The 25,685-nt window shown below is 40.7% G+C and overlaps 1 protein-coding gene across 1 annotated transcript in view; it reads left to right on the forward strand.

The window, feature by feature from the left end:
• The window catches only part of dchs1b (dachsous cadherin-related 1b), a 121,728-nt gene extending 97,344 nt beyond the window's left edge, over positions 1-24,384 (forward strand). Inside the window, exons 10-29 of the mRNA XM_084731314.1 lie at positions 1,003-1,099; positions 1,181-1,338; positions 3,588-4,028; positions 4,260-4,555; positions 5,461-5,576; positions 8,827-9,066; positions 10,428-10,553; positions 10,698-10,907; positions 12,305-12,561; positions 12,646-12,852; positions 13,415-13,811; positions 13,945-14,058; positions 14,214-14,425; positions 14,541-14,692; positions 15,435-15,565; positions 15,740-16,026; positions 17,647-17,788; positions 17,922-18,093; positions 18,180-18,589; positions 19,497-24,384. Coding sequence (XP_084587440.1) covers positions 1,003-1,099; positions 1,181-1,338; positions 3,588-4,028; positions 4,260-4,555; positions 5,461-5,576; positions 8,827-9,066; positions 10,428-10,553; positions 10,698-10,907; positions 12,305-12,561; positions 12,646-12,852; positions 13,415-13,811; positions 13,945-14,058; positions 14,214-14,425; positions 14,541-14,692; positions 15,435-15,565; positions 15,740-16,026; positions 17,647-17,788; positions 17,922-18,093; positions 18,180-18,589; positions 19,497-21,544 — 6,213 coding nt within the window. The 3' untranslated portion in view covers positions 21,545-24,384. The remainder of the gene's footprint in view (positions 1-1,002; positions 1,100-1,180; positions 1,339-3,587; positions 4,029-4,259; positions 4,556-5,460; positions 5,577-8,826; positions 9,067-10,427; positions 10,554-10,697; positions 10,908-12,304; positions 12,562-12,645; positions 12,853-13,414; positions 13,812-13,944; positions 14,059-14,213; positions 14,426-14,540; positions 14,693-15,434; positions 15,566-15,739; positions 16,027-17,646; positions 17,789-17,921; positions 18,094-18,179; positions 18,590-19,496) is intronic.
• The last annotated feature ends 1,301 nt before the right edge of the window (positions 24,385-25,685 follow it).

Here is a 25,685-nt window from a genome sequence, read left to right on the forward strand (position 1 = left end):
ATATTTGAAATGAAAAGTACCCTCAACAAACTTTTATTCACAAAAAGTTTGTTGAAGGTGCTTTTCATTTTTGAATGTGGTAAAGTTAAATTCATTATGGTTAAGGTTGGGAAATATTAAAATTCCAGCATACCAACGTCATCCTAGCAACCAGTAACCGCCACTATATTTGCTCAGGAACTAAGTGTTCTTACAGGGAAAAACAGAAGAATGCAACCGTACACCTTCTGAATCTAAGTTTATCTCTTTTACCAAACAGAGACAAGTTTGATTGCTTTGTGAAGTCATTGTGAAAGACACTTCATTTGAACTCAACATGAAAATAAAATAAAACTCACCAAAACCATCTTGATTAGTCTTTCCCTTTTCCAACAATCACCAACTCTAGTTTGGTCAAAATAAATCCTCACTTCACAGGGTTTGATGTGAAAATGTTTTGGCTCCACAGGCTGTTTTCTTGCCCCTTCTTTTTCCACTCAGTGGGTGTGTACTGTGCCAATGAATTAGAGTCTGCATCCAGACGAAACAGTGATGGACTCATAGCTGATATGCTTATCCAGTCACCTAAGCCTACTGTTTATGCCCTTTTATTTTTTCTAAGGTAAAATGCTTTTTAAATAGGTAGGATCTGAAATTATTCATTTTTTATAATCTGAATGCAGCAGACAGTGTGACACTTTCCAGAGGAAGTCAATCAAGGCAACTTGAGATCCTAGTACTGTTTTGGATCTTAACAATATAGTACAATAGCACTATAGCTGTTTTTGGCCTGTGGCCCACCATTAAGTTTCAGTTTTGTCCCTCCAAGGGAAAAGGTTTGGGCACCCCTGATCCTATGAAATATGAGCAACAATTCAGTTTCCTTTCACATCTTAATAATCACAGTGTTGGAAAGGAAACAAAGGCGAGATAAGGAATAGGAAATAGGAAGATACTGTACATAGAAAAGGCATGGTATGTTAGAGAAATACATTAACATGACTAAAAATCCATCTTGTGTAGGTGATGGAGGGGCTTCCATCTGGGACAGTCGTTGGGACAGTGACAGCTAAAGACCCAGACGAGGGCGAGAATGGGACTGTATACTACTCTTTATCAGGTGAGTGCATTTCTACATAAAAAGCACTTTCCATTTAACTTAACTTTGAGCTGATATCCATATCTTTTGCATCCTCTACAGGCCCCAGAGCAGAGCGTTTCTCCCTTAACCCAACCAGTGGCGAGCTGAGAACTGCTTCCCCTTTGCGATGGGCGGAGCGGGCTGAATACGTCTTCACTGTGATCGCTGCTGACCACGGCACACCAGGCCTCAGCTCCACCTGCCAGCTACAGATACAGGTAAACATGATCTGTACATTTTCATCTCCTCATCCACCCCTCAGCTGCATGTACACGCGCCTGCACATTTATTGAGTTTCCAAATCATTTCTAAGGCATCGGGCAACTGGAAACAAAGATCAGTCTGATGACCGAACCTAAAACTGTCACATCTACACATTACCTCAGTCTTTTTGCATTCCTCGCTGCGAGTAATTTCCTCAAACTGTGCACAAAGTGAACAGTATAACTGTCAAAGGAATTGGAATAGGAGGTAAATATGAGAAGGAGGGAAACTGAACCTGTGCCTGTACAAACAAAAGCATCTATCCAATCTAGTGTGTATTTCCTGCCCCGAAAGTTAGTGGGGTAACCAAAACCCAAGGTGAGAAACCCTGAGCTGCAGGAGGGAGCTGGTCTGGACTGAGTTATTGTTCTGAACTTTCTTTCGGAGGGTCAGTCCTGCATATCAACATACAATATCAGGAATTCAAAAGCAGGAAAAAAAATGGTCTGCCACAGAGGCATTTGGCCAGAGAAGGGTGGTGGTTTGCTTTGACTGTGCAGCTTTGAGCTCAGTGTTTTTATGTGATGTGATTTCAGAAAGGAAAAGGATGCTAATTACAGCCGGAGTGCTTGCCTTAGATTTCGCCTGCACCCTGCTTGTGCAACACTGAGATTAGACAGAGGGGAAACAGGCACCTTGGAATCAAATGCTCCCAGATGAGATTTGATGAGAGCCAGCTGCATCAAATCACACAGAGAGAAAGGGAATATACGACTGTACGGTAGCAGCAGGCAGTGATACATACGTACACACTCACTGTAACGACACAGTCAAACACTCTCATGAGCTAACATTTCCAGATAATGATTTTGAGATAACATTTCACATAGCTGTGGGTAAAATCAGACACAGGGATACTGCTGTACACCACAAGTACTACAGTACACACACTAAATAGCCTGTATAGGAAAAAAACACTGCGGAAAACCAAGCAGTACAAATAGTTAGTTGTGGAAAGAGTACTGAAAACCTGTATTCAAGCACTGTTAAATATTACTCAATTACAAGTAAGACTACAAAAAAAAACAAATAAAAGTTTTTGGTTTTTTTTAAATATCAAGACTTATTGAAGATGATTTTTTTTTTGCTTTCTGCATCACTGCAGTGAAGCAAAGACAATGAAACATGTGGCCCTTTGATATATTGTTTGTGTTGCATTATAGCTGTAAATGTCTGTCATTGGGTCAGTCTTTGATTGTGATTATTCACACTACCCACATCATGTCTGTCTTCTTGTAAGTCTATCCTTTCTATTCACGTTCAATATAGAAAAGATGCAATTCATTGCAATAGATCTTGCTAACAAAAGCGAGGCATGCTCTGCGTATGGATTTTTTTGGATGATGAAACCAGAGCTTGTTAAAATCTGCTTTTGTTTGCTGTCTTCAGAGCTCTTTGATCTGTCCCAGAACAATATTGAACCCTGAGGCTGTTGCTCGGAGTGGCGAAAGCCCCCTGGCACGCACTTGTTTTCCATCTGACCAGACTGCAGCATATGGAGGCTGCGCTTATTGCTCTGCATTATTTGAACTGGAATATTTACAGTTTTCCCTCCCATTACACCCTCCATCATTATTTTGTCACAGGTCAGAAACTCTTGACTCTCATCTCAAAGCCAAAATGCTGCAGTGTCAAGATATTTACTGGAAGGATTGTACATAATGTCTTCACGCACAATGAGAATGCCTGAGAGGGTTATTATAGTAATAGCAAGAAAACAGAAACAGACTACAGCCCAAGGCTATGTTTAGGGATGGGCTGGGGTGAGAGCCATATAGCTTCTTTGTCTGCAGAATACCAAAAGAAGACAGATCCAGTAACATGCACAACACAGCATCCACCTTCACACTTTAAGGTCCCACTTTATTTTACAGTACGCTATTAAGAAGTAACAAGCCGTACTTTTTATCAAATTTTACAAAATACACAAATAATATGTTCTTTATAAGACAGTATTTAAAACCTTTATTAAACCCGTATTAGACTTTATTAGAGGATAATTTGGGACACATTACAACAGAATTGTACTGTAAACTAAATTCTATTGTTTCCCACTGTGAGACTCTTATTAGACTTTATTAGCAGGCAATAACAACAGAACTGTACTGTAAACTAAAGTCTTTCCTACTGTTAGATCCTTATTAGACTTTCTTGGAGGATAATTTGGGACATATTACAACAGAACTACTTTCTTTTCTTTCAGGTTCTTAGCTCTTCCAAGTCCAGCCCCAAACCCAACGTGCTCTCCATGACTCTGAACACAGTCGAAGGGGCCCCTCCGGGCTCCGTCATTGGCTCAGTCCGCCCACACGACCAGCAAGAATCTGCTTTATTGGAGGGCCAGGTGACCTACCTGGTAGTGGGGGGGACGGACCGAGATGGGACTTTCATGGTGGACCGTTTGAAGGGTGACGTGTACCTGGTTCGCGAGCTGGACTACGAGAAAGGGTCGAGGTACACGCTGCACATTGAGGTGTCTGACTTCTCCCAAGCTTTTCCCAGCAGCCACCTAGTACAGCTGGATATCAACGTGCAGGACAGCAATGACCACGCCCCCCAGTTCACAGAAGATCCCGTCACCATTGTGATCCCAGAGCACACAGAGACGGGGGCCTCCATATATACCTTCCAGGCTGTGGATCAGGTGTGAAACAGAATATATTACAAAGCATAATATGCATTTTGACTGTATTCTCAAAATGCAAAATTTAAAATGCAAAATTTAAAAGTTTAAATTAAAAAAAAAATCCTCCTCCTCTTATTTTTCCCCCTTGTGGCTCGGCACTAATACAAGAATGAACTGTCACGCTTGTGATTTTAAGTGTTTTTCCTTGTTGGATCAAACTGTGTATTTCATCTCATTTCTTTTTTATAGGACGGCAGCGGACCCAACAGTAACCTGCTTTATTCCATCGAGCACTACTGGCCCGACACGCCTGACCTCCTGAACCTGGATCCCTCCACTGGAGTCCTGAGCCTGGGGCAGAAGTTAGATCGCGAGTCTACACCAACCCTCTACCTGGTGGTGCGGGCCACGGACCAAGCAGTGGATCCCTCTCAGAGGCGCTGGGGCTCGGTCACTGCCCGAGTGTTTGTGACGGACGAAAACGACAACGCTCCTGTCTTCAGCTCACCGTCTGCGGTCAGCGTCATGGAGGATCAGCCTGTAGGGTGAGTGGCATGTCTAACTGTAGTCTTTTTTTGATACGACAATACACATTTCTGTCATTACTTTGACAGATTTCATCCATCAGGCCACGAGAGAAGAACATCATAGAACCCTAAAGTAACACTAGAATGAAACTATTTTCTAAATTATATGTGCAATAACTTTGTTAAATTAAAAAAAATCACTGCCACCCTGCCAGGGTTTATTTCACAATAATGGCCTGCTCACTGTGCATTATCCCACTTATTACATAGTTACTTACCAAAAACAATCAATAACATGACACAAAATATAATTTTTAAAATTATTTTATGGATTTAAAAATTATTTTATTGCTCCTCCAGAGTCTATGGTCAGAACTGTGGCCTCAACAACAATCTGTTCTTTGTAGAAATGGTCTGTTATACATAGCAACGGTGTGCTATACAGAAATAACAGACCTGAGAATGCTCTAATTGACAAAGCCATGTAATAAGCAGCAATATAGCCTGCATGGAAATTGCTGTCAAGTATTCGTGTGGTTTGAGATGCATCTTGATTGCTTAGCAACAATCATTGTGTCTGTCGAAGAAACTTTGCAAGTGGTCTCAAGTCTGATGTGGACTCAAGTGATGGTTACTAATTACTCTACAGAAAAATACTGCTGTTAACTTATTACAATTTACTATATGTGATGACATGCATATTGATGAATACATAATTAAACAAACTGTATCCCTTTATATCCTAACGGGATAAAGATATTGATGTCAAAATGACAGGTTACAGGAGTTTTAGTAGTTATGGTATCCTAGCACTTCCAGGGCTAAAAAATAATCAAGTACATTAACTTTTATATCTTCAAGCAAGTGGAAATTATTGTCATGTTTGTTATAATCTGATATTTTGTTTGTATCTCCATCGTCAGGTTTGTGATTTTGTACGTGATGGCTCGAGATGAAGATGAAGGAGAAAATGGCCGAGTGTCATACAGAATCCAGGCAGGAAACAGCGCCGGTCGCTTCAGTCTGAACCCCAACACTGGTAAGCTTATTTTTAGGACGAGACTCAGCATCTAAAAATATAGTAATGTTACAATAATGTATAACAGGGTCTGTGCAGAGCAGGGATTTCCCCATAAATACCCAATTTACACTCCATCAAGAGATGATTAGGGTAAAATTCACATCATTTCATGCATTTACAATCCTGCTTTGAATGATTTAACACAGCAAGAGTGGTACGTAGTTTTTTTCTGTTGGGTTTCATGATTGATAGATAATCAGCATCCCACCCAATAGAAGCCCCCTAGATGAACAAAACTTTCCAGAAGATTGTAATTACCCACTGAAGTGCTGCGTCTACAGGGTTTCAACTGCTAAAACACTCATAACCCTCATAACCCTCTTTACTAGATGATCTTTCAGTGCCTCCGAGCGATATTTCACTTGAATAATGTTTTAGTGTTCTTTTCTTGACGGGTTTGTTCGTGGGAACCGATTTGGGCTGGTGGACGTGGACAGCCTTTGATATCTTATATACCGTATGTGTATGTGTAATCTCGTCATCATCGTCGGAGCCGGGTGGTGTGGGTGTGCTCAGATCTGGCTGAGATGGGATTAGGAGCTATAAGACGGACACTTAATGCAGCTTCCAGATGGAGGAAAGTCTTTTCTTCATTACTGTCAAGTGTCGGGTGTATTAGTAGGGGCTGATTTCACTTCTGGTTTGTTTCTCAGAGTCTGTGGTGTTAAGCTCATGGTTAATAATAACTGTAATAGCAGATTAGCTTTGTATTGAGAAAACATTTACCAAACTGCCTGGCTAATGTGGGGGGTATCATTAGCCTGATTACTGCTTATAAATTATACGTCTGCGCTGCCAACATGAACTTTCTGTTATTTCCCATTATGGCTGCTTCGCTGCTAGTTTTATTAACCACTGTAAAACTAATGTTTCTTATGTGTCCTTTCATTTATTCACCAGTAGCTTTAATTAGATGAAACATTACTTTCAATATAGACCAAATTTATAGTGAGTTATAGAAGCATTCATGCTGAACTATAATGCATCCATAATGCTTTTATGACCATACTTATAACACACATTATTATTTCTAACGCACTATGTTAACAGTCATAAAACATTATAAATGTGACTTATGATGAATAATAAGTTAAGTGTCTAATGGATGCTCTTGACTAGTTGTAAACTAGTTTATTGGAGTAGTATGGTAGTTCTTTGAGGGATCTTAAATCTATCAGATCAGAGACAGGAAGGCAGGGCTCAACAATAAGGATTGAAAGACTGGGCAAGTGGTAAAAAAAAGAAATAAACTGTTATTTTGATAATTGATTTCATGACAAAAGTAATTTTTCATGCAAAATGGCAGAAAATACTGTTTTCAGCCTCTCAAATCTGGAGATTTTATGCTTTTCTCTATGTATTATTATATTAAGCTGAATATCTTTGGTATTTAGACTGACGAAACAAAACAATTTCTGATATTTTATAGACATCGCAGCCCTCGATTTAACATAACAATTAATTTTAGTCTTTGTTGTTATTAGATAACTGCTAATAAATGAGCAGAGGTGTCTGACCTTCTTGTCCAACCGGGCAAGTGAAGAAAAATGTTAACGTTGAACCGTTGTAAAGTGCAGTAATCCCAAAGTGACAGAGTGCAGTGCAAGAACTTGTCAGTGTAAAGTAAGGTGACAGTGGAGCTGAAATGGTTGAATAAATAATGTAGTAATGTAATGTAATATGCTATAACATAATATATAAAATATTGTGCATTTAAAGGATCTGTGTTTCATCATCAGTAATTTTTATGCAAGACGGCAAAATTCTGAGAATTACTTTATGAACAGAACTTTAAAAATATAAAACCTATATGAAATATTCAAAGTAAGAAACTATTACAGTGGCTGCATAAGGCTGTTGATGGTTTGTTAGAACACCCAAACTCATTCCTGGCATCCCATAGTGAAAACTGACAAAATGTATTTCGTCTTTTTCTTACTTTGAATAAATCATGTAGGTTTTAAATATTAAGCTCCGTTTCTGAACCGGATACATTTAATTTGTAGTACTCTGCATTTTGGCATCTTAAATAAAAATTACTTATGATGCAGCATAGATTTTAGTCATGCTGTTTGAGAACATAGATATTTTATTCTATATCTGCTGTTCATCATTAAAGCTTTATCCATTTCACAGTATATAAATAAAATATACAAATCCTTGCATTAAATCCTTCATGCATTAAAATGAAAAAATTCTGTCTGTTTTGTGCAGCACATTTTCCCGAAATTCAGTATGACATATTTTGTATCTTTCCAAACCTTGAGATCTTCGGTAGCATTACAATAAAGTTTCATGTGAGCGAAGGTAATCCAGAGAGGGTATAAAAGCACCTTTATCATGTGCTCCATACTGTATCAGTAACACTAAATTGACTACAGAGGAGGATGAAATAGTACAGTAAATGTTTTGCATCTGTTTGCGTTTGGCTGCAACAACGGGAGCTAGAAAAACCTCACAGGAATCATCTGCGCCTCGGCCTCCAACACCAACAGTCAACACACGATGTATGTGTTTGGCATGCTGTGGCATTTATAAATTACACACGTCTCTCAGGCACCGCATGCCAGCTAAACTTGTACACTGCTGCGAAGAGTACTCACACACACACACACTCATATTTTTTCACTTTGGCTGACCCTCCTTGTAGTCCTGGGCAGAGAGGAACTGAAGCCAGAGTCTGAGACGCAGTGATCTGATTCACAGACTCTATCTGAACCATTTATATAAAACACACTCCAACTAATGCTAAGAGATGATGTAAAGAAAAATGGAAAAAACAACCTAATTTTAGGGGAGGTTATAGTTTGATTTCCAGGTTGTATTTATTTATTTCTGTGTGTTTCCCTGCACTTGTGTTTTGTGATAATCATACATGATACATGATAAAGCACTGCAGCACACTGCTTCACTTCATTTGAGCGCCAGAATAGAAACAGAATAGCTGGTGTGAAGTAACTGTGGTCTCTCGCTTACTGTGGAAACTCTCATAAAGCAAAGCTGCAAGGGTTTCGTTTTACTGGTCCTCTAGGCTTACAAATACTGCCTCTCTCAGGTACACAAGATTACATGGTCACAAAAATAATTCAAACACACAATAAACACATCTACACGCACAGATTTCAACACCAAAAAAAAACGAGAAAAGAGATTTAAAGTGAAGTAATCTGGAAAGTTTTCAGTGAGTCTTTTTTTTTCTCTTTCGTAGGTTCTCTCTCCATCCTTAAAGCTTTAGACCGGGAGGAGCAGGAGGTCTTCAATCTGACCATTGTAGCAGAGGATCATGGGATACCTCAGCTCTCCACCTCTCAGGTGCTGTCTGTGCAGGTGATTGATGTGAACGATGAAGCTCCGGTGTTCCAACGAGCCGAGTTCGAGGCCCAGGTGATGGAAAACAAAGGACCAGGAACGACCGTACTGACAGTAACTGCCACCGACCGGGACCAAGGTGGGTTTTAACGTGTCGTTTTAATATCAAGAATAAATATAGTGAGTAGTTACACACGGACTAAATACTTTACTCAAGTACTGACCCACTGTACAAGTTTAAGGTACTTCTAATTATCTGAGTCTTTTCTTTTCATGCTACTTTCTACTTCTACTCCACTACATTTTGAAGAGAAATTACTTTTTTTTACTTTACTTCATTTATCTGACAGCTGTAGTTACTAGATTTGGATAATTCTAGGATTTTGATCATCGTTTCATATAAAAACATGGTTGCAGCTCTACAAATGTAGCAATTTTCTGGTTTTCCTTTTAATTATTTTAAAAAATTAAATGTATTTGTGAAAAAGTTGAGGTCTAGACTGTTGATCAGACAAAACAGTGTGAAGGTGTCACTTTTGGCTCTGGGTAATTGCAACAAAATTTCACACTATTTTCAGAAATTTTAATAACCAAACAATTGATCAATTAATCAAGAAAATAATCTTCAGATTAATTCATAATGAAAACAATTCTTAGTGGTAGTCCTGTACAACATAGTTCAAAATGGGCTTCAACTTAACCAACTAAACCAGTAAAATGCTGCGGTTACATTAAAAGATGAGTAATAATAATCTAATGATATAATATCTAATTATATAGCAGTCACAGGGGACACTTTTCTGGAAGGAGAACTTTTACTTTACTTTTAATCCCTTAACATTTACATTTTCAATGCAGTATTTTTACAGTGTGATATTATCACTTTTACTCAAGTAAAGGATTTGAATACTTCCGCCATCATGGCACAGCACCCCAAGAGAACTTTGAAAAACACCTTTTTATGGTAGCAATTGAGGTATTTTGCAAAATGTACTGCTTGATAATTCCACAAAAATATTCCAGTAATGTCTGTAGATTTTGTATGAGCCTGCACAGGAACCCATTTGTTTCACTTGGCCAGGAAGAATTCTGGATAATATCAAGAGGGATGGTTGTAGGAGAAATGTGAGATATGAAAACAAGAAATATTCCAAAATCCAATGCAGTATAAATGAATGAAAAGGTACGGCTGATACACAGAACATACTATTTGCCAGCAGTAGGAACTAAACAATAGAGATGCATAAATGGTTTGTAGAAACCAAATGACTTTAAACCAAACCACAAGCTGATGCTAATGAAAATGTGTGGTTACAGTCATTGACCAGAGCCTGATGTTTCTGGAGCTTTCATTAGGAGTTGCCAGCGGCTCAATGCAGCTCTGGATTCATTAATATTACGGCCTTATTATGCTGAATGTAGCCTATTTTCTTTATTGCCAGTTTCATAGAGTTCCCGGCCATTTATTTTTATTTGTGTCTGTTTTCTGTTTCAATGCAGGTTCCAATGGCCAAGTGACATATGGAGGTGTGACAGAGGAAGGCTTCATCATCAACCCTGTGACCGGAGTCATCACCACCACGAAGGAGCTGGACGCAGAGCTGCAGGACCACTACACACTCACTGGTACTACTATATACATTCTCTATTTGACCTGTCACACACTAACTGAGCTCAAGTTCATTAATTTCTACAGATCACCTTTCAACTACTTCAGTTTAAAATGGGATCCAACAATTCATCAGCTTAACAGTTTCCATCTCTTACCAGTGTATGCCAGGGACAGAGGGCTGCCCCCTAACTTTGCCAAGGCTGTAGTCCGCGTGGAGGTGCAGGATGTGAATGACAACGCTCCGGTCTTTGCAAAGCCGTGGTACGGGCTGGAGGTGCCAGAGAACCAGGCCCCTGTTGAGCTTTGCTTTCTCAAGGCCACAGACCCCGACTCCGGTCCTGGTGGAGAGCTGGAGTACAGGATCACTGGTGAGAAACAGTGTTCTGTGTCTAACCCAAGTGTTTTGTTTTATTAGGATGGATTTAAAGAGCGATTTACTTCGCCACAATTGCTGTAATTGCTGTTTCCGGGTGTGGTGAATGTGAAAATAACAATATTTTGGGAGAGACACTAAATTTTTGTCATATTTGGTGTTTTTCGGTCTTAAAATGATCAAGTTTAATTTGACAGGTTGTTGACAGATTATTACAATTGGCAGTCATTGTGTTTGTACTGTATGTTATGTTGTGCAACCAAATCACACTTGTATTAAAGCTACAGTTGGTAACTTCTATAAAAATAACTTTTTGTCATATTTTCTGAAACTGTCACTATATCCTGACGGCAGCACATGAAAAAGATGTGTGAAAATTAAAAATCTCCTCTTCATGCTCCTGTTGACATGTGCAAGAATCCACCTCGGCAGAATGAAAACATCTGTATTTGACGATCTGGGAATGAGTCGCAGGGCGCGGAGGAGTGACTCCTGTCACCTGTGTGTGTGTGTGTGTGTGTGTGTGTGTGTGTGTTTCTACATTTTCCTAAAAAGATAAAAGATAAACAATTAATCATTAATAGTTACTAAGATACAAAACATCTCATTTTCATTTTTTTCTCTTTTTTCCCATATTAACTTTTATTTTAAGTTTTCTTATTCAACAAATTGCTCTTCCTGACAAAAGATTATCCAGTGAGGATTGATTAATTTAAAATAATTAATTGATGAATTATTAATCATTAACATCCCTAATAACAGCAAAATACAGCAAAGGCTTTGATCACTTTGAGCTGAAATGAAATGAGGAAACATAAATTAGTTCAAATCCAAAAATAAAACATTTAGTCTCTTTTGGGCAGGACGGGGGGAGTTAGCTCTATGTTTTTGTCCAGGCGCAGTGGATTCTTGCAAATGCGATTAGGAGCCAGAGGAGCCTGTTTTTTTCCACATTATTTGTCTCATGTACTGCAATCAGAATATAGTGACAGTTTCAGCAGCTGTGACAAAAAAAGTTACCAACTCTAGCTTTAATCAGCAGGTTTGCTTGGGCCATGTCTGATTACATGTAAAGTTGTACTGACAATGTGCAGGAGTAGACTTGGTTTGACCTTGTAAGGAGGGGATACAGTGTATGCAGGATTTGGACATATGTATTGCTTTTGACAGAAAGATCAAATGTGCATACAGCTACCCAAGACTCCCTCCTGAAATTCTTCTGTCTTATTTCAATTATAGTACATTCCATATAACTGTCTGGAGCACATTAAAACTGTGACTTAAGTGCAGAGTTGGCATATATGCTCCCCTCTCCTGTCTTCTTTTAACACTCAATCCACAGAGAACTCTTGAATTTTTTAAAGGTTTTTCTCTTCTCTTCTCCCTATCCAGCTGGGGACCCTGATGGAGATTTCCACCTCGACGCCGGTACAGGAGCCTTTTCCACGTCACGTGGCCTAGACAGGGAGACGAGGGCTCAATATACTTTAGAGGTGGTGGCCATGGACCGAGGCAGCCCAGCTCTCAGCACTACTGTCACAGTAGAAGTCAAAGTGCTGGATGTCAATGACAACAGCCCCGTCTTCAGCAAAAGTAGCTATTCTGTTGAAGTTTCAGAGGATGCTGCAGAGGGGACCAAAGTTCTGGAGGTAAGTAGAAATGGAAATTTAGATTTACTATACAGTATATAATCCTTATGTGACAATGATAAAAACTGATTTTTCTCTTTCCAGGTGTCAGCCGTAGATGCTGATGAAGACCTGAACGGGAAGGTTCTGTATTTCCTCAGCCGAGAGGCACACGGAGCGTTCACTGTGGATGAGAACACGGGTGTTATCACCACATCTGCACCTTTGGACCGGGAAAAATGGGCTTCGTACAGCTTCCAGGTGTTTGCTGTTGACCTTTCACCTGCTGCACCCAGGAACACCTCTGCACAGGTAAATAAAGGGTTAGATTTAGAAGGTGATTATTAAAGGGATAGTTCAGATAAAATGAAGTGGGGTTGTAATAGGAACTCATCGATAGTCAGTGTATTATGATGACGGTTGACATGCCTCCAGTTTGGAGAAGCAGAGAGGAGTGCCAGTACTGAATTTTTTATCCACCTAAAAAAAAATCAATGTTTGCTCAAGTTTGTGCTATATTTAGAATATTTTCACAGCTTTTCCTTGCAGTCCAACAGCCTTTTTAGACAGGAAACTACTGTTATATAAGCCAAATATCACTAAATCACCTCTATTCTAAATATAGGGCACACTTAAAGTGATATTAATTATTTTAGATTGGCCTTTTATTAAGAAGTTCAAATACATTTTGCTGCCAAACTCTGTCACAGCAGTGCATTGCTTAGCTTCTGTGCTGATACTCCTGCTGCTGCTTCAAATTGCAGGTGTGCTGATCACCATCTACTGTATATAGTACACATCAATAAGATGAAGTATAGTCATTTTTATGCCCATTACTTTGGCATTTAATCCACATGTGATCTCTTTCTACTAGGTGACCGTCACCATCCTAGACGTCAACGACAACACTCCTTTCTTTATTCAGGATCCGCTGATCATTGAGGTGTCCAGCAGACGTTCCCAGCGTGTTCTGGCCACCATGAAGGCCGAGGACAAGGACTTTGGAGCCAATGGCTCTGTGTTTTACCGTTTTGCCACTCCAGTTAAGGGCTTCAGCATCAACTCCCTGACTGGGGAGATCCAGGCCACCGAGCCACTGGGGGATTTGACCCAGGCTCAGAGGACCCTGATCGTGGAGGCCATGGACCAAGGCAGTCCCGCTCAGTCTGCTCAGGGAGTGGTGGTTATTTATGTGAAGGAGGTGGAGTACAATGGGATTCGCTTTTCGCGGAATGCCAGAGATGTCAGCATACAGGAGAATGCTGCAAAAGGTCTGATAACGTTACAGTTAATTTTTAGGGATTGGAATTATCATCTCAGTCAATTTGTCCCCCTGTACACTTTGAAGATCTCTCTGCTGTCACAGTTAAACAATATTTTCTCTGCCCTACTTCCAAAATTCAGGCACAGCTGTGGCTCAGGCTCAGGCTCAACACCCAGATGGCACACGAAAGGGTATCAGCTACAGCCTCTTCAGTGGGAACAGAAAGCAGGTCTTCACCATCAGCTCCTCAACAGGTGAAACTTCTTGTTTTTGTTTGTTTTTAGGTTTGAAATACAGATTGTTACTGATATGTGGATTTAAAAAAATTAAAACACAACCATCACAGTTTAAACTGTCATTTGATGATCTCCTGGTTCTCATTTTCCACTTAAATCTGCGTGTCCTTCAGGTGAAATCAGGGTGCAGAGCTCCAAGGGGCTGGACTTTGAAGACACCCCCAGACTCCGTCTAGTTGTTAAGGCTGAAACTGTGTCGTCCACTTCCTTTATGGCTATCAACTTGATCCTGCAGGATGTCAATGACAATCTTCCACGTTTCCAGCTGCAGAATTATGTGGCCTATATGAGAGAAGCGCAGGGATATGAAATGCCAATCATACAGGTATGAAAACTGTAATAATAAATAATACAAATATATGTATATGGTCTAATGGAGTTAAGGTAAGGATAAACTCATCATTCTCTCTTTTTCTTTCCTGTCCTCCATCTTCTCCCAGGTGGTGGCTGAGGATGTGGATCAGGGCCAAAATGGTCAGGTAACCTATTCCATCCAGTCATCGGGCATGAGCGGCCTGTTCAAGATTGACCCGATGACAGGAAGCATCACCACAGCGGCCATCATGGACCGTGAGATCTTTACTCAGACAAAGTGAGTACAGATCTGTGGTTGAATAAACCTCAGCAAGAGCCATTCTATTTGCACATTTTGGAGATGGATATACATATATTTTACCTGTAATAAATGTTTGCCCTGCAGCATGTTGTTATACAGAAAAAGTCCATTACGTATACACACAGGTAAACGTAGAAAACGTGTAGAACAAAAAAAAAAATAGACGTAGCACATCATGTATCATATTCACTCAGCTAGTTTGTATTTAGATAGCTGCTGAGGAGGTTTACACAGTCTGCTTAAGATATAAGCCCCCATGCAAACCAGTATCTGCATGCCAAACTCTGTGAGTCACCTCCTGTTCACTTTAAAATTTTCATAACATTTTGCTCTTGTAACAATATAAGAATGTAAAATGTAAAATTAAGTAGATATGCACCATTTTAGTATTTCCTTTTACATTTTCTCTATAATTACCAGTTCAGCAAAACTAGATTTAAAATGAGTAAATCCAAATCTAAAATTCGGTTGAGCTCTGTTGCCTAAGTAAAAACAAATCTCCATTTAGAAAGTCCAAGTTCACTCAGTTTAATCAGTATGAAGATGCTTGTTTACCCAAATTAAAGTAGGCCTCAACAAATAAATAAAAGATCAATTTGACTGCTCTCAGGACCTAGTAAGTATTAAAGAGGGATGGAAACTATTAACTTTTGCCTAACTGATTTAAAAATTGGGAAGACTCTTTGGACAACCCCTTCTTTTATCTGCCCACTCACAGGCTGGTAGTCACAGCAACTGATAGAGGAAGCCCACGATTGGCTGGTTCGGCCACATTGACAGTGATTATTGTTGACCAGAATGACAACAGTCCCACTATTCCCTTGCCCCAAGAAGTCCGCATCCCAGAGAGTAAGTACTTTGACTTTAAGGAATCTTGTATTTGACATTTGACAGCAATTATGTGGAATTTACAAAATAAATTCTTTCACCATTGGATTATGTTGTACATCATGGTTGTGCAAGAGTATTAAAAACAAAAATAAAATAATAGTTTTTTGTTAAATCTCTTTCTCCGTTTTTCAGATATGTTGATCGGCACAGAGATCACTCTGGTGACGGGTAACGATGTCGACTCCAGTCCTGCCCTCTCCTACTCCTTGCATCTTGACCCAACAGCCTTAGGAAAGTTTGGGATCCATCGCTACAGCGGAGGCGTGTCACTCACCGCCCCTCTGGACTTCGAGGAGAAGACTTGGTACACCCTGACCGTCAGAGCCACAGACAGCCAGCACCAAACTGAGGCTAACATTACAATACTGGTGGAGGACATCAATGACAATGCACCTGCATTCACCCACGATCTCTACCAGGTAGCATGGCTTATAAATCAATTTATGGTAAATTGATCACATCCATGGTGTCAAGGGAAAGTGTGGCACTTTTTACATGGATGTAGTCAGTGTCGGTGGTAAATGTAGTCATTTGATGCAACTCAGTGCATACTATATTGACTGAGAAATCTGAGTTTGACTGCAGGAGAATCTGTTGTTCTACAGGCTATTTCAGTTTGGATTTCCAGTTTTCACCTCTGGGTAGGCAGGGGGATATGCTAGATGAGTATTTTGTCACTTAACGCCATATTGTGGCCAACAAAGTAATATATAGGGTATGGTGGTGATGAACAGGCGTGGGCATCAGTTTGCACCAATACATCCTGGTACATGTAGGCACTGGCGAAGTGCTAGGCTTATAGGACACGGTGAAGAATTGATTGCATCAACAGACAACATTTACCATCAACCCTGACAGGACATCTACATAAAAAGTGCAGAATTTGCCCTTTAAATGTGTGTTATACAAGTCTTTTTCTGATAAAAGCATACATGCACTTTAAAAGACAGTTGCTTGACATTCATTTCTATTCCCAGGAATTGTTTTGTTTGTGTGTTTTGTTTTTGACACCTACCTATAGTGCCACCTGGGGGAATGCTCATAATAGATATATATATTTTTTTAATTTCCAATTTTCTTCACACCTTATAAAGTTTGAAAGGGAAGTGAATGGCTTCAGAAACAGTTTCTCTCTTGCAGACTACTTCATCAAGAAAGAGAAGATTACACTTGTAGAAATGTGCACACACTGTAAAAAACACATGTGCATGTTCCCAATATGCACACAGTGGGGGTGATAAAAGTTAACTGCCTAATATTGACTGGGGAATGGTTGCACAGATGAGCCTGTTTAATTTACTTCTCTGTCTAACGATATGAACTCGGCACTAAGCACGAGCTCAGGAAAAACAGGAACTACAATATGAAATGCAATTTTCTCCTCTGTGAGTTTAGTGCCTGTTGACCTCCTCACCATGAGTCTGGGATTTATTATTACAGTATTTATGTGATATGTTGTTGGCTTACTTGCAGTGGTGGAAAGTTACTAAGTACGTTTACTGAAATACTGTACTGTACTGTACTGTACAAATTATAATACATTTTTAAAGATTAAACCACTGTTCCCAACCTGTTTGACTTGTGACCAGTATTTTTCTTAAAAAAATCAAAGATGAGGGAAAACTGGAGAAAATAAATACAAATTTCTGTAGCAGAAGTTTGTTTATTTTTGTTGTTGTTTTTTTTCTTTTCTTTTCCCATTAATAATCTCAGACATATCAACCCCCAGGTTATGAACCATTGAACTAAACTACCTATATTCTAAGTAAAAAACTTGCTCAACATGATATTATTATTAACTAGCTGTAATAATATTAGTCACAGGGGGTATTTTCTGTAATACCTTTGATACTTTAATTACATTTTGTTGTCACTACTACTGTACTCAGGTACAATTTTGGAAGAGAACTTTGACTTCTAATTGAGTATTTCTACATTGTTGTATTGGTACCTTTATATATATATGTATATCTGAGTACTTCTCCCACCACTGCTTATGCCCTTAATGTTCAGATCTCATTAATATCTCTGCACTCCAGGTAACTCTGCCTGAGCACACCCCACCAGGAAGTGCAGTTGTCACAGTAACAGCAACTGACAGGGACTCAGGAGAGAATGGAAAGATCACCTACAAAGTGATGTCATCAACGCAGGAGGGTTTCTACATTGACCCCAACAACGGTAAACAACCTTGCCTTTCTTTTTGACATAGTTTAACTCCACTTTCAAAAGGTAGTGAGGAGTAATTTATTAATGTAAAATAAACTGTTCTGTGACAATGTCTGACTCCCTTACATTGCCTGTCTGTATCCAGGGACCTTGTTCATCAATCACAGAGCTGAGTTTGACCCTGAACGTCCGTCAGTCAGTATTGTTATTGAAGCTCGTGACGGAGGCTCCCCTTCACTCTCCTCCCTCACCACAGTCCAGGTCCAAATCTCTGACGTCAATGACAACGCTCCTGTGTTTCACCAATCAGAGTACAGGTCAGTCTATATTCATTAGAACCTGTATGTATTATAGTGTAACCTCAACAGCTGTCTTTACGTGTGTAATGTTCTTCTGTTTGCAGGGCTACTGTTTCTGAGGATACCATCCCGGGGTCCACAGTTCTAACTTTTGAGGCCTTCGACAGTGACCTCTCTCGAGAAAACTGTGGCTTTGACTTTGCCATTGCCAACGGGAATGAAGGAAATGCATTCCAGATTGAAAGCAGCGTGCGGTTCCTGGAGGGGCGGGGCTTTCAGACAGTTGGGACTCTGCTGTTGGCAGAGGGGCTTGACTTTGAAACCAAACCACTTTACAACCTCACTGTGGTGGTGTCAGACCGTGGTGTGCCCCAGAGGAGCTCTAGTGTTGCTGCGGTGATAACCATTGGTGATGTCAACGATAACCCTCCAGTGTTCAGCAGAGCCGAATACACTGTGTCTCTGAGCGAGGGAGCTGCAGCTGGGACTGAGATCATACGACTGACTGCTACAGGTGGGCAAAAGTCTTCAGGAACACTTTGTTTGAATGGGGTGTGCAAAAGACTGTTGAACTGACTTAACTATGCCATGGCACCTGTCATTAACATGAAGGAGTCTTTATGAATATTTATGATTGTTGTCATTAAGTATCATTTGGTCAGTTATTCCATTTTTAATGCAAAGTTGGCATTATTTGAGATGCCAATTATGACAGTTTGACATTGATTAAGCCAATAATGTCTTTGTATGACACCTTGATATTAAACTGGCAGAAAAGGAGATCCCAGCTGGGCCGGGATTAATGACAGCCTCTGAAACCTACAGCGACCAGTTTGACATGATGGTTTGCTTACGAGGTTTGGCTCCTGTCACCCCAGGTCTGTGTCAGCCAATTAGTGGCTAGCTCCACGGCTAACCAAGCTAACTAGCTAAGACCAGCTACAGTTCAGCAGATACCTATTAGCCTACTTTAGCAATAAGTAAACCAGGTAACAGCTATCTGTCCATCGGGTAACTGTAAATTACCTTGTTACTGTACTCTGTCATCAAACTGGCCTTATAGCATTTAATGACATCTTTATTAAACCAAATGGTACCTCATTAGTTGAGGTTAAGCGAATTATTCATGACACAATCACAAAAGTATTTGTGCAATAAAACCTAATGATATCTTAATGACGAGGCAATAATGTACCACTCTATTTGAGATCAAGGAAAATGTTTGTGACACACTTAATGACAACAGTCATGAACTTTTGCAACAGACATTCATAACAGGGGTCCTGACATGGTTATGACAGTCTTACAGACACCGTTTCAAATAAAATGTTACAATTTTCTCTTTTTGTCCAGTTGTGTCTCATTTTCTCTCCCCTTTTCACTATTCCTGTCTTACTTTGTCTTTGTTTCTTTCTTTTCAGACCCTGACTCAACTCCCAATGCTGAGGTCCAGTATACCATCAGCTCTGGTGATGAGGTGAACTTATTTACCATGGACCAGTGGACTGGAGCCTTGCGGCTTCAACGAGCACTGGACCGTGAACACCAGTCCACACATATTGTCATCATCCAGGCCACAGATGGACAGGGCCACTTTGCTCTAGCTCCAGTCATTGTTGAAGTCAAAGATGTAAATGACAACCATCCATTCTTCCCTGTGGAAGTCCTGACAGCCAGCATCAGGGAAAACCAGCCAGCAAACTCAGCTGTGACCGTTTTACATGCCATAGACCATGACACAGGGGTTTTTGGCCAACTGAAGTATTACATATTGGAGCGGACTGGTGCAGGAAAAGACAGTTTCGCCGTGGATCAAAATTCAGGAGAAATCAGAAGCAGAATTCCCTTTGACTTTGAGAAGATCAACTCCTTTAATTTTGTAGCAGTAGCAATCGATTCAGGGAACCACTCAGCCACTGTGACTGTGCAGGTGTTTGTCACAGGTGAGGATGAGTATGACCCACTCTTCACGTCCTCTGATTTCTCCTTTGAAGTTCCAGAGGGAGCTAAGAAAGGCCAGAGCATTGGCCAGGTCCAGGCAAATGATGAGGATGGAGGAGTGGACGGTATTGTTCTATATTCTCTTCCCACCAGCTCTCCATACTTTGATGTGAACAAAACCACTGGGGTGATTTTCCTGAAGCTGGATGGTTCAGGCAGCAGTAGTAGCAGTGGCTCAGGTCGGAGCAAACGGGAGACCAGGCTGATGACCCTGGATGTGAAAGCCCACAGTCCTCTAGATACATCTCGCACCTCTACTGCCCAGGTCTCCATTGATGTCACAAACACCAACTTTGGCCTGGCCCCTGATGTCAACATCCTACTGATTAGCATTATTGCTGTGTCCCTTGGTTTTATTGTGTTGCTTGTTGTCATGGCTGTGGTGATATTCCTCGTCAAGTCCCGCCGGAGGAAGAAAGCCCAGGATGCAGGAAACAGAACCGTTGCCTCAGGAACTGCCCTGCAGAAATTGGATGATTGCAACCCAGGACCAGGAGGGGAGAGGATCTACCACCAGGCCTTGCCAGGCTATGCTGGAGATCAGGGTGGGGCTGGTGGTGGTCCGTACACCAGAGGGGGTTCACTGGATCCCTCTCACTCCAGTGGAAGAGGGTCAGCTGAGGCAGCGGAGGATGATGAGATCAGAATGATAAACGAATACCCCCGAGTCGCCTCCATCACCTCATCCATGCAGGAGCACATCTCGGCCAGAGGACCAGACTCTGGAATTCAGCAGGATGCTGACCAGCTCTCGGATATCTCCTGTGAGCCTGCAGCTTTGGAGGGCAGCACCTGGTTCAAAGGAAAGAAACTGGGAGGCAGTCTCAGTGGAACCTTGCTCTCTGGCCAGCTCCCAGTTTATCGGGACGAAGGAGGTGGGTACCTAGGAGTAGGTCGCGGCCTCAACATCTCCCTCCCTAAGGATTACGCCTTCCCTGAGGATGGTAAACCTTCAGTGGATGGTTCCCTCACAGCTATTGTTGCCAGTGATGAGGAGCTCCGTGGAAGCTATAACTGGGATTACCTGCTCAACTGGTGCCCTCAGTTCCAGCCTCTAGCGAATGTCTTCACAGAGATCGCCAGGCTGAAAGATGAAACCGCCCAACAGAGCCAAAACCCTCGCCAACCCTTCCAGCCCAAGCACAAAATGGATCCCAAACCTAGAATTGACCCTCCGCCGCTCATCACATCAGTGGCCCACCCAGGGGCTATGTCAGTTCCCCCCAAGGTCCCTGTGATTGGACGGACATTCCCCCACTTGGCCTCACTCCGAAGGTCCCCTATCAGTCATGAGGGGTCCATTTCATCAGCAGCAATGTCCCCCAGCTTCTCTCCCTCTCTGTCCCCTCTGGCAGCTCGATCTCCAGCTGTTTCTCCCTTTGGAGTCAACCAAGGACCCTCTGCATCCATGATCAGCACCAGAGAGCCCTCGCTGGACCAGAGTCCTGATCACGAGATGAGAATATGAAGGAAACAGTAGAAAACTATTTAAGCAAGAACTTAAAGATAGACAACCTGAACAAAGCATGTTGGGAGATCCTTTTGGCTGCTCTTTTTCATGGAACAAAAGAAAGCAAGTTGTTCTGTCATTTCTCAGAAATCATAAAAAGAAGGTCTCACAAATGTCCATATAGTGACGTTTGTTTCAAGTGTCTGACCATATGAATTTTGGAACACAAAAACATAACTTAACCTTCTCCTGGTAGAATATTTGCATTCTTTTAGGTATTTCTGTTGGTCGACAGTGTTACAGGAATACACAAAAGTGGAACATGTGCCTGGGTTGACAGGACCAGCCCACCTTTCCATGTCAACAGTGACGCAGGTCTCTATGAACTGAACAGGGTTAGGAGGCAAACTGACCTCTTCAATGGGAGTGTGCACTTACCATGCCCTGCAGACGGAGATCCCTTAGTGTGTAGATAGATAGATAGGTAGATGTGTAGTTTTCATGTTACCTCGCTGGCTGGCCAGAGAGCTAAGGACCTTGTTCCTCTCTTTGTGTCTGTGGATGTTTTTTACACTCCAGTATTAAACTCATCTAGTGGCTGCTTCTAAAATGGCCTCTGGACATGTGTGTGAATCCCATGGACAGAAAAATGGACAAAGACACTGATTCATTGAATTGCCAAGTGGAAGAGCAATGGACATTGTTGTTTTTCTCACCAATTCCAATGACACTTCTTTTGATTTTTACTTTTATTTTTATATATTTTTATATGAAATTATGATTTCAGATCCAGAAATGCCATTATTCCACATGGAGAGGTTATTGTTTTTGTGTATTTGCATATATGTATATTTGTATGTATGCAGGCTACGCTATGTACTGTATGTGTCTCCTAGGTTTTTAGAGACTCTTGTGACAGTTCTGATGTGAGTGAGAGGGAGACTTTTGTGTTTTTAGCATTATTTATATGAAAAGAGGACTTTTCGACAGTAGGAAACCAAACACAGCTCACACTATGCTGTGTTGTTACCTTAAGAATTTTTCTTTTTTTTTTTTGTCAAATTGTAGATCATCCCGAATCCAAAACAGCAACTGGATAAAAACCTGTGATCAATTTAAAAACCTGCTTCTCCAGCAGTTCAGCACTCTGTAGTGGTGTGCAGTTATGCACAACAGCACATTCCCTTTGTTATTCAGGGACAACTCAATTTGCTGATCACCTCTGTGTCTTTTGAAAAAGAAAGTGCTTCCTAAAGTCAATTACACCAGTCATTAACTTAAATGCATTTTACTGTGAAGTTGTTCATCTCAACACAACAAAAAATAGCATGCAGTGGATAGGCTGGGATTCTCATTGGAAAGTGGCAGAAGGGCCTGTGCCCTCATAGCGTTTTTTTTCTGGCTGAACGGTGCTAGCAGGCCTCTGGCAGGGAGCTGGAAGGGCTGGGATGAAGCATCTGTGTCTGCATGTAGGTTTTGCTTCTATGACAACAGTATATTCAAATTTCAAAGCCCAGCACATCAGGGATTTGTATCTAGGCTGCCTGCTTTAAATTGTGTCTTGATGCACACTGTAAAATGTTGGTTAACCACATTTCATTCCTTATCAGTCCTTAACAATATAAGGTCACATATATTTTGTCAACTAAAAGATTTTATTATGAAGCAGCTGGGTTTTCATCAGCAGCAACTTAATATGAGTCTTATACAGCTAAAAGCAACTGGAAACATAAAATAAAGTAGATACCTGAAGAGAAACTAAATTTCAAACCACAGAGATTCAGTTAGAAGCTGCCAAAGCACTGAGAGCTGAACACACAGACACTTTTAAGAATGTCTTTCTCTCTGGACTCAAACCCGGGCATGAGTTGAGTCTCAGCTTTTCCAGCACACATCAGAAGAAAAAAAACATAAAGACAACCTTCTCCTCCATTTTCTTGGGTATCAGGTGATGAGGCCACATCTAATATATAATTGATTGCCTGAAAAAAGCGAAGCTGACGACACTAGCGCCTTGCTGAAAAGTTCAGAGATTTTCAACAAGAAACACTTGAAGCAGCCGCGCACAAAAGGCAGAGTGCTCGAGAAAAAAAAAGACATTTTCTTTGAGTGGCCACATGTTGCTGCAGACGCTGTTTCCCCCATTGTGAACAATTGAAAAAAGTCACTGGCACCCAGAAAAAATGTTATGTGGACACAGGCCTTGAATGGCAACGTAGCACACGAGCCAGACGAGTGGGAAGCAAAAGCCTGAATGCGTGAGCCGTGATGAATGTACAAGGATTTAGCAACCGGTGCAGTATTTATTTTCCATGTTAACTCTCTGTTCTGTGCATTTTATTTCTATGATTCACTCATGATTGTCACCAACATGATGAGGTGTTTTCAGGTTCCATGTGTTAAACTCATCATCTGCACCTTCTTTCTTTTCTCTTTTTGTTCTGATCCAGTTTTAGCACTCTGCTTGTGTAGCAAAAGGCTTTAAGACTGTGTATTTATACTTCATGCCTGTTTTTCATCCTTTGGGGTAATAGCAGTGATTGGATGTCCTCTTATTTTAAAAAAAAAGATGGCTTCTACCTCTGTTCTTTGTTCAACATAACCCCGACAAATCGCCCGATGCAAAGCTGGCACTGCAGCTAAAAGCTACACATGCCGTGAGCCGAACTTCAGCACAACATTCTCTCCGCTCATAATTATGCTGTTTCACAAACATTTCTGTGTTGGAGGACCTCCATTTGGAGTTCAGTTTGAGATGACTGCCAGTGACTGATCAGTGGAGCGATGGCAGGAGGAAAAAAAGAGCTGTACATGTATTTAAAGCAAATAATAAATTCCTACTGATCTCTTTTGACAAACTGGAGTCAGCCCTCATCTTTTTTTTTCAGAATTCAAACCAAGACTTTGAGGGAAGACGGGAAAAATAATTAAAGTTTAAAGGTGTTCCAGTTATCTGAGCTGTGAATGGTAACTTTGAAGAGCTTGAGTTGAATTCAGTCATTTATGAGAAGGCTATTACTAATGGGAGGGGCAGACTTGGCTTCGGGCAGAATCACAGCAGACCTTATGAGGGCAGCGAGCCAGGACACTGAGACCTACATCCAGTATGGACACCATCTGGCTTCCAAGAACAGCAAATATTCACCCCAAGGTAAAACTAAACAGTAGCCCTATATGCAATATAGGTTAATACAGTATATTACCATTATGATATATACATTTAAATTGTTTTAATTTGGTTTGGTTTGGCTGAATCCCCAGTGATAACAGTTTAAACTGAGATGACTAATTTCCAACAAAAAAAAGAAAAGAAAAAAAAAACAACTAAAAAATTGTGAAAAACAAAATTATGTTTGCAAACTAAGTAAAATGAGAGAATATATGTAATATATAACTGTAAAATACAACAAAGACTGAGATAATCTGCACATTGTACCTCCGACTTTACAAAATGATGTAAATCTTAGTAAATACCAGCAAATCAAGATACAACAGGCTGCATATCAAAGTGCCTACACATGATCAGCAGTAAAAACGCTCTGCACTGGCTGCGCAATTATTTTATGGGAAGAGTAGTGGCACTCAGACTTCACATTATTCCAATTTTGACTTCAGTTGCCATGGACCTTTCAAAGCAAAACCAAGGGGCTAACAGCCGTATGTGAGGATGTAGCCAGAAGCAAAGTATAAGCTACAACCGGTGGAAGCAGAGAGTGATGGAAGAAAAGTTCCCCAAACTCTACAACACAACATTTAAAACATACCACATACACACATACCAGCTTAACCCAATTCTGCCTCATGGGACCCTTCTTCAGACAAATAAGTTTTTGTTCTCGTTTTAATTGTCATGAATTACACAAATGTGTCTATTGAGAAGATAATTTTGGTCAAGAAAGTCTCGGTTTGTGGGAGGTTTGTCACAGTTTAGTTTTGCTTTGTGTGAAACCACTCAGTGCACTAGATCTTTAGTCTCGCACAATATACGTCAACAACACCGACAATGCTGCCCCTTGTAACTTTATCTTACCTGAAGTGATTTATCCAGTGACTCCTGGTCCTTTTATCAGCTGTGTAGAGAAAGAACAAGCAAGCAGGCATAGTAGCTTCAGCAGATAATGTTACCTTTTGAAAGGAGAAAATCATATCACTTACACGA

Source organism: Lutjanus erythropterus, chromosome 11 (assembly GCF_056507025.1).
Source record: "Lutjanus erythropterus isolate fLutEry1 chromosome 11, fLutEry1.hap2, whole genome shotgun sequence".
NCBI lineage: Eukaryota > Metazoa > Chordata > Actinopteri > Lutjaniformes > Lutjanidae > Lutjanus > Lutjanus erythropterus.